The sequence below is a fragment of the Miniopterus schreibersii genome, assembly GCF_964146895.1.
Source record: "Miniopterus schreibersii genome assembly, chromosome: 6".
In the NCBI taxonomy this organism is placed as follows: Eukaryota; Metazoa; Chordata; class Mammalia; order Chiroptera; family Miniopteridae; genus Miniopterus; species Miniopterus schreibersii.
The window spans coordinates 42,491,968-42,508,698 of NC_138107.1; the positions used below are offsets into that span (position 1 = coordinate 42,491,968).

The following is a 16,731-nucleotide window of genomic DNA, read 5'->3' on the forward strand; positions in this document are numbered from 1 at the left end:
GCCACTGGGGAAAAGAGAGAGAGCAAACCCCATCCTTGCCCTTGGCTGCTGACACCCACCGGTGAACTGATCAAGGCTGTCCACCAGGTGAGGGAGGCGGCTTTCCTTCATGAGCGTCAGGCACATCTTCCTCATTCGTTTTGTGAGTTTCGGTAAGCGATACAGAAGCTCCCCCTCCAAGGGGAAAGGAGCACCCTGACATTGTTCTGGAATTGTGGCCTATGGGGAAGAACACAGAACACGGGTTAGTCTTCCTGCAAGAACAACAGTAACAGCACTTACCTGCGTGGGCACTAAATTTAAATGCTGCACCCCTACATACACACCTAGCTCAGCAATTATTAAATTCTCTTCTCATCATCTCTGAAGTCTCACAGGAACAAATGTAGCATCACTACAATTAAAATAGGTATGTACTGTGGATTATTTAGAAAACTCTATTGCTGTTCCGTGAGATAAGGGTAGTAAGGACTCCCCACCCCCACCCCCGGCAACGCTTCTGTGCCAGCCCCAAGGAGATTCCAGTTCTGATCTTGGAACGCAGAATAATGAGTAATACATGCTGCCTTTGAGGTGCTGTGTTGCACAGCAAGGCTAAACTGATCTGCCAAATCCTACCTCCTCTACCATCTCTCCCCACCCTCCGCTTCCTGTTCAAATATCAAGAACCCAGGTATTAGATGAAGGGGAAAGCTTTCATCCATAAGAGCATATTTTTCCCCCTGAAGAATCCCTGAAATTCCTGCACTGTCATCAACAGCATGTCAAAGTTTTTGATCAGCATGACAGAAGCAGTGAGCTGACAAATACAATTAAAAGAAAATAAATTTGGCACCCATCTTATCTGTAGAGCCATATCATGGCTATACGCTCAATGTCTATTATGCTTTCTGTAATATTAAAATATTAAAAACAGCTTGAGGAACTCCATTGTTAACTCTATGGACCCAGAGTGGGAAGTATAGTAAGAAGGCAAAAGTGATTACTCTCTTGAGGCGTGCTCCCTCCCCAAATCCTAGATCACCCTACCCCAAGGATATAAAGCAGGAACACCCATCCTGTAACAGACCTATTCAGTCAAAGTCTATGACTATTAAGTCTTTAGGAATTTTGAAAGCCAGTGCTTAACTGCTGGTGCTTAAAATTGGTCATGATAAAAGTATTTACACCATGGTCATTAGCAACCACTATAAACTAGCACAGTACTGCATACATTCATTCCCTGTGCAGCAGCTTCAATGTAAGCACCCAAAGGCAGCTTCAATGGCCAATTCCTACACTGATGTTTCAAACCATTTGACACAGGTAAAAGAAATGTTCACAGGTAAGCACAACTTATTTCCCACAGGCTAGCATTAAACTTTCAGCACCAGGATCCAGGTTTTTTGTCCTATTCTGCAGCAAGGTCAGGCAGACATACAAATGCTATATACATCCAAAGAGCAAGATTTTAAAGGCATTTCCTTGCCTAGTTCTAAGAACACTCTTTACACAGGAAGCGTAAATCCCACCTGACTGGCCTAGGAATAAGCAAACACTATTCCTCAACCTCGTACCTGTGCAGCTGCTGGCTGGGACAACAGGGTCTCCCTCAGAGCCTTGTTCAGATTCTGAATGGGGGACATCTCACTTGTGGCTGCTTCTGTTGGCTGTGGCACAAAGTCGAGCTGTTCCTCCTTGTCACTCTCCACCAGGGATGACCGGCAGGGTTCACTCAGGACAGTTTCAAATTTCTTCATGAATTTAAAGAGAGTTCTACCCCCAGGAAGTAACAGAGATGAGGAGAAAAAATAAATGGATGGAAGTGAGGAAATGTAAAAATAACATCATAATGTGTACACACATAACTTTTGTATACAATGAGCTCCTTAGATACTCATAATCATATTTTAAAAGAAAAAGTATGACAGGTATTGTCACCTCCATTTTCTAGGAGAAAAAACTAAAGCCAGGAAGGTGGGATCACTTTACTCAAGGTAAAAGAGCTAGTGAGTGGCAAAAGATTCAACCCTTTCACAGCACACAGTCTGCTTTGCCTCAAGGTATATACCACTCCAGCCTGCAGGTAGACTTTGCTTTGGGTGGCAGGGGATGGTGCTGAAAAGCTACACAAAACAATTTCATGTTTTATAATACTTTGAAAGCAGCACTAAGTCAGGCCACTATAACAACGTAGTCTTTGTTGCCTACCATTCAAAAATTCTAAGCTTTAGTCACCCCCAGGTTTAAAAGATGAATTACCTGTGTGTCTTTTCCACAGATTGTTTAATGGACCAGAAGCTAACATCATTCCACTTGGATATCTTAACAAATTCCTGTAAGATAAATGAAGCTCAAGGAATGGCTTTATAAACCTGGTGTCATCCTGTTTCTTTCTAGATCATCTCTTTGCAATAGACCAGAGCCCACTCCATCCCAAACACAGGACTGTGAACAAGTAAAACAAGTCTAAAAAAGGAACCAGTGCCTGTCCCAAAGGAATGAAAAAGGACTGCTGCTATAATCAAGAGGTCACCTGATATGAACTCTGGCTCATACGAGGGTTGGTTTCACCACCACTGAAAGTATCAATAGGAGAGGGTCCTCCTTACCCAGTGGCACTTCATAGTACATGGATGGCACTCCTGAGGGGGAAGATCAGCCTGGACAAGACCAGGGAAGCAAGACCTAACAGATGTCTAGGGCAATCCTCTTGAGGAGCCTTTGATGGGCCACTCCACTAACCCCTCACAAACTACACCAGGCCACCAATGCAGCCCATGCCACAGAATGTAAATCTCGCCATCCTACTTGGCAGTTGCAATGCTCTCCTCCATTCCCCAGAGCCCTCTGCCTCATTGTTAAATGGACAAAAAACCAGAACTAAATAAAAAGAATTTGCTGATTTTATTCTCCCAAGGGTGATCATGATAGCTGTTCATCTTACTTTAAGTTCTTTTTCTAGGGGGGAACGAAGTTCCACAATTTTGGCCTGGACCCGGTCAAAGAATTGCTTGTAATAATGGTACAAATTCCACAGAACACTGCAAAGTGAATCTGGAAGAAATGAAAAGGAAACAAAAACACCACACTTGCTATGTGTACTACTGGCTCCACCTGTGGGCTTCACATTTCAGAGATGTTCCTTCCTCATTACTCTTTAGGACATGAGATTACAGTATGTTTCACAGGCTTGTTAGGGAGCCTGTCTGAATTTAGCAGTTCCCGGAGATGCAGGCTGTCAACGCTACCCTATTTTTTCATTTCAGCTTGTAGTGAACTTTTTTGTTGCACTTTTGTTCTTAAAGATGGCGTACTCATTCTGCTAAACTCAATTTCAAACCTTTCTCCAAATCTTATTGTAAAGTCAGCAGAAAATGAGCCTGTTTTAAAAAGTAGCATATTAAGAGGTTCACCTTGACTGCTCACTCACATACACTCTATACTCATTTTACAGTGACAGTGTTATCCAAGTTGCTGCAATCAGGGATAGTAACTGACAATATGAGTTTTGTGTTCAGGTGCTTGATAAGTGGCAGTGTTCTCACTACATCAAAGAACCTAATCATGGCCTAGATCAAGCAGAAACTTAGCAGGACATAACCACTGTCGAGACAGAAAGATGTGCTGCCTCAACATGCCAGTTTGAGCCCGAGATCTGTACCTGGCAGTTTACCCTCTGCCAGAGTTCAGTAGTCAGTGCTTCCCTGATAACCAGTTGGTACTTTATTTTGAACGTTTATCTCTACATCTAATGTGAATCACATTAAAGTAAAAGAAGACTAAAAGTGTCTTATTTAAAACCTGGTAAACAACAAGATACCTGTCTCTTGTGGAGAATTCAAAATCTAACTCATTTTAACAGTGCAATATAAAAGTAAAGAAAAACATATATAAAGGAAAAAAAAATGTATCCCCTTACCTTTTCCTTCAACTTGTGGCATCAGCAAGACATGACAATGGAAAACGAGTAACATCTGAAGTCGTACATGGAATTCTCCCAGGGAGGATCCTTCAATAAATGCTTGTAACGTGCTGACCAGCAACATCAGGGTCATCTGTTTGTCATCTTTAGAGATTCAAAGAGGAAAACATCCATGTGCCTGCAACCATCACTCCCTGTTCATAACATGCACACAATCTACGATGGGATACACTGAGGGAGGGCAGTTAAGTGGAGATCATAATTCAAGCAAAGTTTTGAAGCAACGATCACAGCTAAATTCCCAGCTGATTAAGAAACAACAGCTGCACTCAGGGTGTGTGTCAAATGCACTCACAGCAAATTATGAAACTGAATGATGAGGTGCTTATTAGTAAATATGAAATGAAACACTTTTAACTCAAGCACATTAACTGCTACATACCAAGGAGGCAACATTCACTTTGACTTGTCTCATGGATGTGGAGAATAAGAAAACCTTGTAACTCTCTAGACATAGGACAGTTGCTTACACACCAGACTTCTGTTTTTGAGAACTACATGGCCCTTCTTGGCTGACCCCTGAGGAATACCATGAGGTCAAATGACGCCTCCTAAGTGAAAGCAGTGGCGGGGGGTACGTGGGTGCAGGTGAATCCCACACTTGCATCACTCCAAGTTTAGCTTGGACCCTCTAAGCAAGCAGGGAATATAATGACATGTATTACCTTCCTGTTCTTCTGTCTGTTCCTGCATGTGCTTTTCAAGCATCTGATAGATGGAGAACCAGTGCTTGGTGGATTTCTCAGTGTGGCGCTTCATGGTATTATCCAAACTCACAGACCAGCAGCTGAAACATGAGAGGAGAGGCCAAGGATGCATTTAAGGAAATCCATTTGAAATATCTGAAACCACAGAACCAGAAGCTAAATGGAGATAGAGAAGCCTCCCAGTTTCCTATCTCAGGATGGTATGCTATTATCTGGTCTCTACTAAGGTCATTTTGATGCCCAGCTTTTAACTCTGTGATTAATGACTGAAAAGCACATTCTCTAACTGTTCTCTAGCTGTACTACATAAACAATGAAGAAACAAAGATGAATGTCCCTGCAACACAAGATGAGGAGGGGAAGGGGAGTGATGAATGTATCACTTACTTCAGTTCCAGTTTACGCCAACGAATGATCATCTGACTGACCAAATCCAGGTGTTGCCGCAGAGACAAAGCTCGACTTGCATTCTCCTCCCAATCCTAAAGAAACAAAGGTAAAATTTACTATGGCCATTATTCAATCCTTTATAATCACCTCCTCTCTCAAAAATATCTTGGACTTTTCTTGTGTGAGGACCACTGGGTCCTTCAACAACTTGTATGCTAATTTACCAATAGCAGTAATGAGTTTACATCTTGTGTATCCAGATTCCAGTTCTTTCTGGTCCCCTGAAAGAACCCCAGCAGAGCCAAGTTTAGAGGCAGGCAAAAAGCACAGGATTTGGAGACCTGGGCTTGAATTCCTGTTGTTAGTCAGGTAACCCCTCCAAAGTTCAGGGCCCTAATCTGATAATCAGGGAAGCACCAGCTACTTCAGAGGCTGTGAGAAGTCTGAGGAGGACAGTGTGTGCAGGGATTCAGCCAGTCGGAAGGCCCACCTAAAAGTCCTGGTTGGGTTCCCTCAGTGCTTGTGGATGCTGCATCCCACCTGAGAACAGGTGAAGCAGGTAGGTCCCTTTCATGCCTCAGTGATAAAGGCTTCCCTTACAATCATCTGACCCAAAACCAGGAAAAACAAAGTTTATCCTCTAGCACAGCCTGTAACTGTCTGACCCTCTAAAATAAAGGCACCACAAGATAATCTTTCGATTGGTTACAAACCAAAATGAGGAGGACAGTGGGAATCACTATACCTGTGCTTTTGCCAGAAGGATCTCTAAACCATTTAGGAACTTTGAGATGGGGCTGGAAAGTGGGAAACTACGAATTCTGTCCATTACAACCAGCAGCTGCAGGGAGAAAAAAAAAATTGGGGTTGGAGGTGTATCTCCGTGTTAATATCAATCATCCAAAGTCACAGGGTACTGAAGAGAGGCCTCCCTGGAGGACTGCCCCTGGGATGGTGAAAGGCCCCATCCTCAGTACCCCTCCTCACCACTCACCCTACCTGCACAAGTGCCGGATGTTCTGGCCAATCCTGCAGCAGCCGAATGACAGCCTCTGAGAAACCCTGAAGCACAGGTTGACAAAGCCGTGCTTCTGGGACGTTGGGGTGCTGGTAGAAGTCATAGGGCCCATCAGGCTTCACTATCAGGTCTGAGGTCGCCTCCCCAAAGAGTGTGTTATGGGAGAGGGTGCAGGCCAAAAGCTGGCTGCCTAAGAGTTGGTCATTCAGCTCAACTCCTGTGAAGTTAACATCATAGTAAAGTCAGTGGGTAATTTGCTCTATCAGTAAGTTAAAAAGATCGATTAGAAACATGCTCAAAATTAATGAACTACTAGAACTAATTAAGCTGATATTTCAATGCCATCCACTCCCAAAGCAACATAGGCCTACAGGATTGTGACCCTACTACTGCAGCAGTCACAAAAATCTGCCGAGTTTCTAGGATATAAAAAGGAACTCGGATATGGCCCAGGTGCGATCAAGAGGGTACAAAGTTTGGTTTGATGGATTCAAGTTCCCATTTTTTTATAGCTGTTCTTGGTAGGTAGAAATCAAAGTTAAAGCCTCCGTCCTAGTTTTTTTTTTCTTTTCTTCTTTTTTTTTTTCACAAGCCTCCTTCCTACTTGCATGGAGTAACTCATGAAGTCATGGAGAAAACTACATGATTACAGGAATACATGATTTCACTTGAAAAGCACTCAAGCTATTAGAGGCAAACTGGAAATAATGCTGAAGAACAAGACCATTTAAACTAAATCTATACCCTTATTTTGTTAATCCCTTTACCTCAAAGTATTCAAACAATGAAAATTCATCTTTATTGCAGAGTTTTAAATCAATTTTTTGAATCAGCTTAAGTCCTTTAAACTAAGGAAATCTCATAAAAAAATAAAAATCTAGTAAAAACAGGCAGGTCATTGTTTTCACTGTTTCAAAGTAGCAATTTCATTTTGATTTCCCAACAATAAAATGAAAGTAAACTGCCATACCCATCAGGGGGTAGAAGTGTGTCACCAGGGATGCCCCAGTCTGATAGCAGGACAGAAATAGGCTGAGGTAGTGCTTTGCCTCATGTGCTGGTAAAGTCTGTTGGTACCAGAGGGACCGAGCAAAGCTGAGGCACAGCTGCTGGTGAATTAGCATCACAGTCTGCATGGAGCTTGGGGAGAGGAGGGCGGGGTCTGCAGCTTCAGCCTCTTCTTGCTCATCTGAAGCTCCCTTCTCCTCTAGTGTTGGTTCTACCAAAATATCTGCAAAGTCCTGTAAATAATGTTAATCGAATTCTTAAAAATCAAAATCCAGTTCTAATAGGACAAAAAGGGGAAAAGATGGATTGTGAATAATCAAGAAAATCAGGTAGCAATTTATTTGTATTAAGATATAATAAAAGGACTGCAACGATTGGAAGGGAGTGTGTGTGTGTGGGGGGGGGGGTATATCAAGGGAATTCGTTCCAAAACAAATCCTGACCTTTTCATGCAGTGGGAACTGCTTTCTGAACTCCCGCTCCTCCTCCTCCTCCTCGCTCAGGGCTGTCCTGGAGTTCCTGCTCCTGTACCTGTACAGGCTGCTCTCCTGCTCGGCCTTCTCTTGGGCTATGCGTTCCTGTTCATCCCACTCATTGATGATTTCCTGAAAAGTCACACATTCAGAAGGAAGCTTATTTGCCTTGCTGAGTCACAATGAAAAAGCATAAGACTTACTATCTGTTAATTTCTCATGAAAAAATGTCACGGTTAAAAAACAAATGCCAACATCCAAAAAACTAACTTTCAGGTTAGCAAATGAGCTTTGTTTCCACACTGTATCTGCGGCAACCCAAGTTTCCTAAATTCCCCCTTCCTGTAGCATTAACAGTTTCATAGGTGTAAAAATTTGCTACAGTAAAACTACGGGAACATCCTGTCAGGAATTAATTGTGCTTTGCACTAAGGACAGGCTCGGGATGGACAGTGTGGGGATGTGATTCAGACTGCACTTGGCTGGCACCTTAAGGAGCTGGCCCACAGGTTCAGGGTGGTTGAGAGGCACCAATCAGGCAAGACTGCACTATGCCTTATGAGACACTTCTTAAATCCCCCACTACCTCAAGATTTTAAGTGCTTAAATTGGTAAAAACTATAAATTAAAGAAACCAGAGAGTACTGATGAAGACTGAGGAAATAAGCATCCACCATTCAGTAAGATAATGTGTATTGAAAGCCTAAGCAGTTAATCTTTGTCCCAGTAATTCTGCTTTCTAGAATTTATACCCAAAGACCTGGTTATAAGACATTTGTGGTAGTGGTGTTGGATTTTTTTTCTGAAAAACAGCAGAAAGAGTGCACATAATCTTCAATTATAGGAAATTATTTAAATGACTTACATCATAGCCATACAACAGAAAACTAGAAAACTAGGCAGCTGCTAAATATGACACAGATAAAGAATACCATAATTGTGGAAAAAATAATCACCAAATGCTGTTAGGTTTTTTAAAGCAAGCTATTAAACAGAATGGATTTTATTAATGGTTTGTAGAACTCTCGTGATTTAAGGGCCAATCTCAGGCACCATGGAGGGGATAGAACTGTTCTCAACCAGAGCAGCTCCTTCGTCAGTTAAATGTTGGGTCACCATGTTAAGGTTATTTTTAAAAGGGTTCTACTACTAAACAGAGAATTGTGAACCAATGGGACAAATGACTTAAAGTAAATTTAGAGTATCATAGATACACATTTACAGATACGTATATACAAATAATCAAGCCTAAAATGGGATACACCAACATGTTAACAGAATTTGGTAAATTCTAATAATTTCTGCTAATATTTATTCTTTTAATAGTCTAAAATGAGAACAAGTTGCTTCTGTTAAGAGAAAAAAAAGTTTATTTTCTTCATATTAATAAAAAACTATATGGCAAAAACCACCATAAAGTCAAAAGACAACCAACAAACTATTTGCACTATGTAACACAGATAAAGGGCTAATATCACTAATTTTTTAAAATCTCTTAATAACTTAGGAACAAAGGTCTCCAAACCCCACAGTTAAATACGAAAAAAAGAAACAGATAGTGGATCCCCCTCAGTAACTACACTGTCTCTATGTACGCTGGGTACCACTAATGTCCTGCAGGCACCCTAGTTGTGCTCCCAGCTCCCTTCAGGAGGGGTTGGGGCAGGCCCCCCAGGGACAGGCTTACCTGGCACACGTGTCTGAAGAGCTGCAAGGCCTTCTGGTCCAGCTCTCCCTTGCACAGCACATGGGAGCGCAGGTAAAGAAGGGCATTCATCAGCAGCTGTTCTCGGGTGGGGCAGGGTCTCTGGCACTTGCCTTCCAGCTCCTTTCCTCCTGAGCGTTTGAGGATCAACTTCCCAAGGCCTCGCAGAACCTCCTCTGACTTTACTGAACATAAGGCATCGGCATGAGCATAGTAAGTGGGGAAGGTGGGGTTCACTGATGGGAAAGCCAACAGGGATGTGGCCAGGGCATCCAGTCTGTCTGCACAGACCACGCCGCTGTGGAGTGAGGCGTGGACCTCGGAAGCCACCAGCCTCATGCCATGCTGCATCTGCAAGATGGACGCCTGTAGTGGGGTGACGGAGTCTGGATACAGGGCATACTCCTCAGACAGCCGCTTCCTGAACTGGTGGTGCGATTGCTGCCAGGAGGCCTCCTCCTTTAGAAGGTTCTGGGCCACCTGAGCAGACCGAGGCCCATCCATGCGGAGGGCCTGCAGGAGCCGTGTGAGCAGATCCTGAACAGCAGGAGCCTTGGCGACGCTGGTGACATAGTGGTGGATCTCCTGCACCAGGGTTTCGTACGCAGGCAGCTGGGGTCTGAAGGCCTGCTTTTTCAACAGGCTGCATATTAAATTCTCCAGCTGATCAATTCTTTGGTGAAGTAACCTAAAGGCAAATCAACGCAAAAAGAACAAGAAATCTAGATTGAGCCCTCAGGAAAACAGAATGGAGACATTTCAGCTACTAAGGAATAATAAGATGATGATAGTAACAATTATAACGAAAATGGATAATATACAGAGAGCAGTTACCACGTGCCACACATGATATTAAGCAATTTAGATGCATATCGCAAAGTCTCATCACAACTCACTGAAGCAGGTACTATTATCCTTCTTTTACAGATATGGACACTGAGGCTTAAAGGCATTAAGTGGTATACTCAAAGTCTAAAGTCAAAGGGCAGAGGTAGAACTGGAACTCAGAACCCACTGCACTATACAGTATTTCCTAAGACACAGACCCATACAGCATACATCATCACACTCAACTTCTTCCATGTTGAGAATTCTGGTTTCAACCCTCTTGGCCCCATGTGAATCTCCCCCTCCCCCCTTCACAGGGCATATATTTTCCTGACTATAACCATGGCTTTGGGATCTAATTGCTAATGTAGTTCAGAGATGTGTACATTACCTCTGCAAACACTGTAATTATGTTACAAAAGTCAACCTTAAAATGTCTTTTTTAAAAAGGAGAGACTATAATCTCCAACACAAATAATCACTCTGCTGTGTTACCTGATGTGAGGATGAGAGTAACTGATAATGATTTCATCTTCCAGGTCTCTTCCAGTCTGTAGCTGGGACAAGAGGTTTTGGGTCTTCCACTCACACTGCAGCTGGTATAACTAACAGAAAGAGAGAAGCTGGTCTGCCGTGCCCAGCTAGGAACATGCCCAAGAGGACAATGCCCTAGGAGAGGGTAGAGCAACTGCATAGAAAGAACCTGGGTTCCTGAATGACCTGAGGGCAGGGAGCTCTGCTCCGTTAACCTGGAACACCCACCTCAGAGTGGTCAGGTGAAAGAAACTATCTTATTTACAACACTGAACTCAGACTCTACCATAGCAGTTTAGCCTTCACCCCAATTAATATATTTTTCCTTCTTCAAAGTACAGAATTAGTATTTCACTATCTTTATGTAGTAGGCAGTTCCTGGGTTTGGTTCAAATAGCAAGGGTACCCACATGATCTGATTCTACTTGATCCCTGACTTTTAGACACTGAACACCGAAAGTTCAAAACCCGAGGAATATTATACTCTGAAGAACTTATCCAATTCCAAACATCCAAGACTTAGTTCAGGAACAGGGAGTCTGGATAGTGAGGGCTACCAGTGCTTCTCTGGAAGGTGTTCTACTGTCGTGCCCTCTGCCCACTGCAGCCTCTTGGCAGATACATCAGAACATTAGGAAGGGCCCCCTCCCAGTGCCTGAGCCCACTCAGAGGAACTCCCATAGAGGAAAACGCAATCTTTAGAACACATTCCTAGGAAGTCACAGGGCAATTCATGAAAAACCACCCCTTTGGTGCTCTGCACCCAAAAGGGATTAAAAGGGTTAATATACTAAGCATACCCAGCCGGTCAGGGATGGAGCCCATGCTCCCAACTCTCGCCTCCATACCTCTTCCTTGGCATATCTGAGCTTGTATTCCCTCTTCACTGCGGGGTCGAAGCGTGCCTGGGGAAGCCACATCTGAATCTGGAGCAGGCCAAGGCTCACCCAGAGGCTCCCGCGTCGGGCTGGCTCGGGTAGGTCCCGCTTACCCTCCCCTTCACCGAACAAGTGGCGCAGGGAGGTGAGCAAGAGGCATAGCATCTCTTCAGGCAGCACCTCCTGCCCAGCCATGTCCCCAAGAGTCTGGCGCACATGCTGGAAGGCCTGGCTGTCCCCACGCAGCAGCTGCTCGCAGTTCTGCATGTACTCCTGACGTCGGATCTCAGGGAGCAGCTCGGCCAGGCCTGCCAGGTGCCGGCACAGCACCAGCCCCTGGAGCTGGGAATCCGTGCGTCTGAAGGGACATGGAAGCACTTTAGGGCTTGCATCAAACGGCATTCCTTTCTCACACTATGACATGGCAGACTGCACTAATAGTATGTGAATTTCTATTCTCACGTAATCTTACATGGTTTTCTAAGCATCACTCTCTTGATCATGACATGCTTGAAGTTAAAAGAGGAGCTGGCCAGCTCATGGCAGCCTCTGTCATGGGTTGAAAACCTGTTGGTCCAGCCAGGAAACATCCTTGCCTTCACCTACCAGAACTGGCCACTACAGAAGCAAGTTCTGACTAATGTTCCTGCTGCACACTCTAGAGAAACAAAAGAAAATTTACAGTCTGCCCAGGGGGAAGGAATACCTGAACTCTGCTACTGAAGGGACAGCCATGTTGGTCCAAAGCACTGAGCTGATATCCCGGAGCTGCTGGGCTCTTTCAACCCACTCTCCCAGGGTGACATGCGAGGAGGATAGGATGGGGAGGCCGCTCACATCCCAGGAACTTGCTCTGCAGCTGCTGGTCAAGACTTCAAAGCAGCATTTGGAGAACATGGCTCTACTGAGACTGCCGGGGCCCTGATGGATGAAGAGTCAAGTAACTTTAGAAATTAATTAAAAGGATTTCAACAAGCAGCACTGGCACTTTAGGGGGAAGAAAGAGAGTAAGAAAAAGAAGTTTAGCCCTAGCTGGCTTGGCTCAATGGTTAGAGTATTGGCCCTCAGACTGAAGGGTCCTGGGTTCAATTCAGGCCAAGGGCACGTACCTTGGGTTGCAGCCTTGATCCCTAGCCCTGGCTGGGGTGCATGTGGGAGGCAACCAATCGATGTGTCTCTCTCACATCGATGGTTCTCTCTCTCTCTTTCCCTCCCACCTCTCTGAAAGCAATGGAAAAAATACCCTAGAGTAAGGATTAAAAAAAAAGAAGAAAAAGAGGTTCAGGTTTCTAGGACCAGGTAAACAACTAGAGACAGGACCAGGAGGGCTGAAGGGGGTCAGGTATTAGCAGGCCTTTCCAGAATGTAGACTCTATTCTCCAAGAATGAGGAGCAATGGGTGCTTCAGTAATGCAGAAAACCCCTCAAACCCGGACATTAGGAAGACCATATTTGCAGCAGAGCTAGGAACACACTGCAGGAAGGTGAGATTCAGAGTCGGGGGAAAAAAAATAGAAGACAAGTGTAAGAGCCAAGGACAAAGTTTACCAAGCCTGTGCTCCTTGGACTGTTCATCTGGGACACAGTAATCGCTGTCCACAGCAAAGGGTTAAGGGGTCAAATACGCATGAAACACTAGGCACTCTATGCATCTCTTGGGAATCCATAATGTTTATCACCAAGAGCTTTGAGAGATATTTTTTAATTAAAAAATCAGTTTTGATAGCAACAAAACATAAAAGACTCCAAATATAAATTCATGAACATTTATGAGAAAATAAAATATATAACTGAGGTGGCATTTCAAATGAGTGAAAAGGATGACAGTAAAAAATGGTGCTGTTATACTGCTTTCAGATACACTGTTTGCATAAAATAAAAAAATCTGTAAGTCTACCTCACAGAACAAGATATCCAAATAAACTTGATTTAAATACACACACAAAAAAAATACAGAATACATGGGCAAATAGTTCGTAATTCTAGGTATAGTGGAAAAGCTTTTTTAAAAAGCATGACACCTGCAATATACAGATGTATCACAGAATTGTACACTTGAAATCTATACAATTTTATTAAGCAATGTCACCCCAATAAGTTTCATTTAAAAATAACGATAAAGTAAAATAAATAAATAAAAAACATGACACCAAAGCCAGAAAGTAGAAAGGGATGAGTATATTTAAAAAGAGAACATTAAAAAACCTGAGAGACAACAAAACACTAGAAATGTATTTCCAACCATACGTTGGGTAAAAGTTTAATAACCATAATATGTAAAGAGATATCCAGTAATAAAATGACGAACAACCCAATTTTTTAAACAAAATGAACAATGAACAAGACTGAAAAATTCAGAGAAGAAATAAAACTGATCAATATACATATGTAATCATATTCGAACAGAAAAACAATCAAAGGAGCATGGATTAAAATACGATTTTAAAAAAACTGTATAATTTAAATGTTGACACCACCAGTGTGACAATGCTAGGGAGAAACAGGTCCTCATATAAATAATAAAGAAAACTGTGCTCTAGTCCCAAGTCTTCCTGTGGTCGTCCAGACTTTTGTGACCTGGCATATTTAAAAAAGAAAAGCCACCTGCCTGACATTCTGGTAATATCTATAAATTTCTTTAACTGTGCATACTTTGATCAAGGGTCAAATTTCAGTTCTGGTAACATATCCACAGAAATACTCAAATGGACAAAGACTTAAACAAGGATAGTTGATACAGGTATGCTTATTATAGGAAAGGGAGGAAATAAAGGCAAGAAACTTCAAAACTTGTGAATAAAAAAGTGATTAAATAAATTCCAGCACATCTGAAGAATGGAATACCTTAAAAAGAATAAGCTGGAATGACAGGTACAGGTTTTCATAATGTATTATGTGGACAAAAACATGACCTTATTTTTGTTTACTTATATATTAATATAAAATATATGTAAGCAAGATACAGAGCAAAGAGTGATTATTTCTATTACGTTCTACTATATGAACACACGTATGTACTATTTTAAATGTTTTGTAATTAGTGAAAAGAGTATTTTAATTAGAAAAAAGATAAAATACTTTTTAAGGAACCTGTTTTTACTTTAATTCAGAATTTCCCAAATCATTTAAAACAGAATATTTTCTTTGAAGGTACACTTATTAATATCCTGCAGAAAATAAAGTATTAAAATTACTTAGTCACTGCTTTACACTAGGAATAACTGTTTATTGCTAGAGTTATTGTAAAATGTTCTTTACTATCATCAAACATTTTTATGATTTTATGCCCACAAACCTTCAGTGTGGAGTCCAAAAGGGACTTGGGCTTCTCCTGCTGCACAACAGACAGAGGGCTCCACATGAGCCAGTACTCTGGATTTGTGGTCACAGTACTGCTCCAGAAAGACATAAATGTGGAATTAAATAAGTAGGACCACAAAGAGATAATTTCTTCTGTAGATACCTAGAGATAAAGAAATAATTAGATAAGAGAATATCTGACAAAGATTTCATAAATCAAGTTATATGGCCTCTATCTTGTAAGACCCATCTAAAATTAATATGGGTTTAAAGATATTAAAAGATACTAATGCTCCTAATTTTCTGCCATCCTGGTCATCCTGGTGAAGTCACTTATCCTGATTATAATTTCATTAAACTAAGAAGAGCCCTGGCCAGTGCAGCTTAGTGATTAGAACGCTGTCCCATGAGCCAAAGGGTCACGGGTTTAACTGCTGGTCATCAGGGCACATACCCAGGTTGCGGGTTTAACCCCTGGGGTGTGTGTGTGGTGGGGGGGACAACTGATTGATGTTTCTCCCTCACATTGATGTTTCTCTTGCCCCCCGCGCCCCTCTAGAATCAATGAAAAAACATATCCTTGGGTGAGTATTAAAAACAACCAACCAACCCCCCCAAAAAACAAAACAAAGAAGAGATCTGCTTTTATAAGGTTGCGTGAGAACATATAAGTGAAATAAACCATATTATAATGTCAGCAAAATAAATAAATAGAACATTTAAAACAAATGAAGATTGTACTAATGAAGTTGTATCAACTACTGTTTATCAGTATTCACATTCAATAGTTATTCTGGGGGAAGAGTAAAAACTACTCGCACCGTATTTTTGAGGAAACAAAACAAAACAGGCAAATGTTATGTCCTCTCTTAACTGGAAAATGAACAGGATGATTCTGTGATAAAAGCTGAGAAATACCCAGGTAATTACTGCAAAAGAAGAGTTAAAATTCTCCCTTTTGAAATTAGTTCAGGTAAGAATGGAGTTTGCAACATGTAATTTTGAGACTGAATAGATAAAATGTTCTGCAACTAGTCTGCCAAAGGAAATCTAATCAGCTTATCGTGTCAAGGTTTATTTCCTTTTAATTTTGGTTTTTACCTTCTGATGGTGCAGTAAGGACCAAAGGTCTCGAAGCTCTTGAGGAGCAATTGGTGTGTGCTTAAGACAAAATATGATGTGATGACTTATTTCCTCATCTATCTGGGGTTGCTGATTTTTACTGGACCTGTTCCAAAAATAAAGCAGGAGAGGGTGGGCCGTGGACTATCGATGAATGGCTAGAAGAAAACTACTATGTACAGAAATATGAAACACACTGAACTTAGAATACTTTTCAACTATTCCCCCCAAGACAAGTCTGTGCTTTGTCTCACATGTAGGATGCACAGAATAATCTAACAAGAAAATATGTTCCCCGGAGGAAAACAGCTTACCTTCTCAGACAAGCCTGTGTCATAAAATCAGCTGTCAGTTTGTACTGCCAAAGCACAGCCAGGTACTCCATAGCAGGCCATAACTGAACACTCCTGGTGAGTTGGACTAAGGAGGTAAAGTCTGGCTGGGATGGGGTAGAAGCTTCATTGGGCTTTTGCTCCCGAAAACCAAGTGAAATTCCTTTGGCTTTTACTTCTAAACACTGAGCATTCACAAGATTCTTCAATTCATCTGGACAATAAGACAAGTGTGATATTATTGCACAGTAGTCAACAGTACAGGCTCAGGTTCCTATCAACCAGTAATGTGACTGTGAGCTTTAACCAAAGTACAGCTTAATCTGTACCTGTGAAATGGTGTTATTAATACCTGCACAAGTCTAATGACAAAATTAAACAATATATATGAAGTTTAGCTCTATGCCTGACACTTATTTACAGTGTCAGGTGGTTACAGTATACCAAAAAAACCTAAGGGAAAAACTTAAAA

The 16,731-nt window shown here is 42.0% G+C and overlaps 1 protein-coding gene across 1 annotated transcript in view; it reads right to left on the reverse strand.

Annotated features, from left to right (window-relative positions):
* MDN1 (midasin AAA ATPase 1) overlaps window positions 1-16,731 on the reverse strand; it is a 131,757-nt gene that overhangs the window by 31,974 nt on the left and 83,052 nt on the right. The window contains exons 57-74 of the mRNA XM_081139934.1: window positions 16,242-16,473; window positions 15,907-16,033; window positions 14,801-14,968; window positions 12,212-12,426; window positions 11,476-11,863; window positions 10,589-10,698; window positions 9,248-9,953; window positions 7,531-7,692; window positions 7,050-7,320; window positions 6,061-6,296; window positions 5,807-5,902; window positions 5,059-5,153; window positions 4,630-4,751; window positions 3,902-4,048; window positions 2,927-3,036; window positions 2,242-2,315; window positions 1,557-1,755; window positions 60-219 (exon numbers count right to left, since the gene is read on the reverse strand). Of these exons, the coding sequence (XP_080996060.1) occupies window positions 60-219; window positions 1,557-1,755; window positions 2,242-2,315; window positions 2,927-3,036; window positions 3,902-4,048; window positions 4,630-4,751; window positions 5,059-5,153; window positions 5,807-5,902; window positions 6,061-6,296; window positions 7,050-7,320; window positions 7,531-7,692; window positions 9,248-9,953; window positions 10,589-10,698; window positions 11,476-11,863; window positions 12,212-12,426; window positions 14,801-14,968; window positions 15,907-16,033; window positions 16,242-16,473 (3,618 nt within the window). The remainder of the gene's footprint in view (window positions 1-59; window positions 220-1,556; window positions 1,756-2,241; window positions 2,316-2,926; window positions 3,037-3,901; window positions 4,049-4,629; window positions 4,752-5,058; window positions 5,154-5,806; window positions 5,903-6,060; window positions 6,297-7,049; window positions 7,321-7,530; window positions 7,693-9,247; window positions 9,954-10,588; window positions 10,699-11,475; window positions 11,864-12,211; window positions 12,427-14,800; window positions 14,969-15,906; window positions 16,034-16,241; window positions 16,474-16,731) is intronic.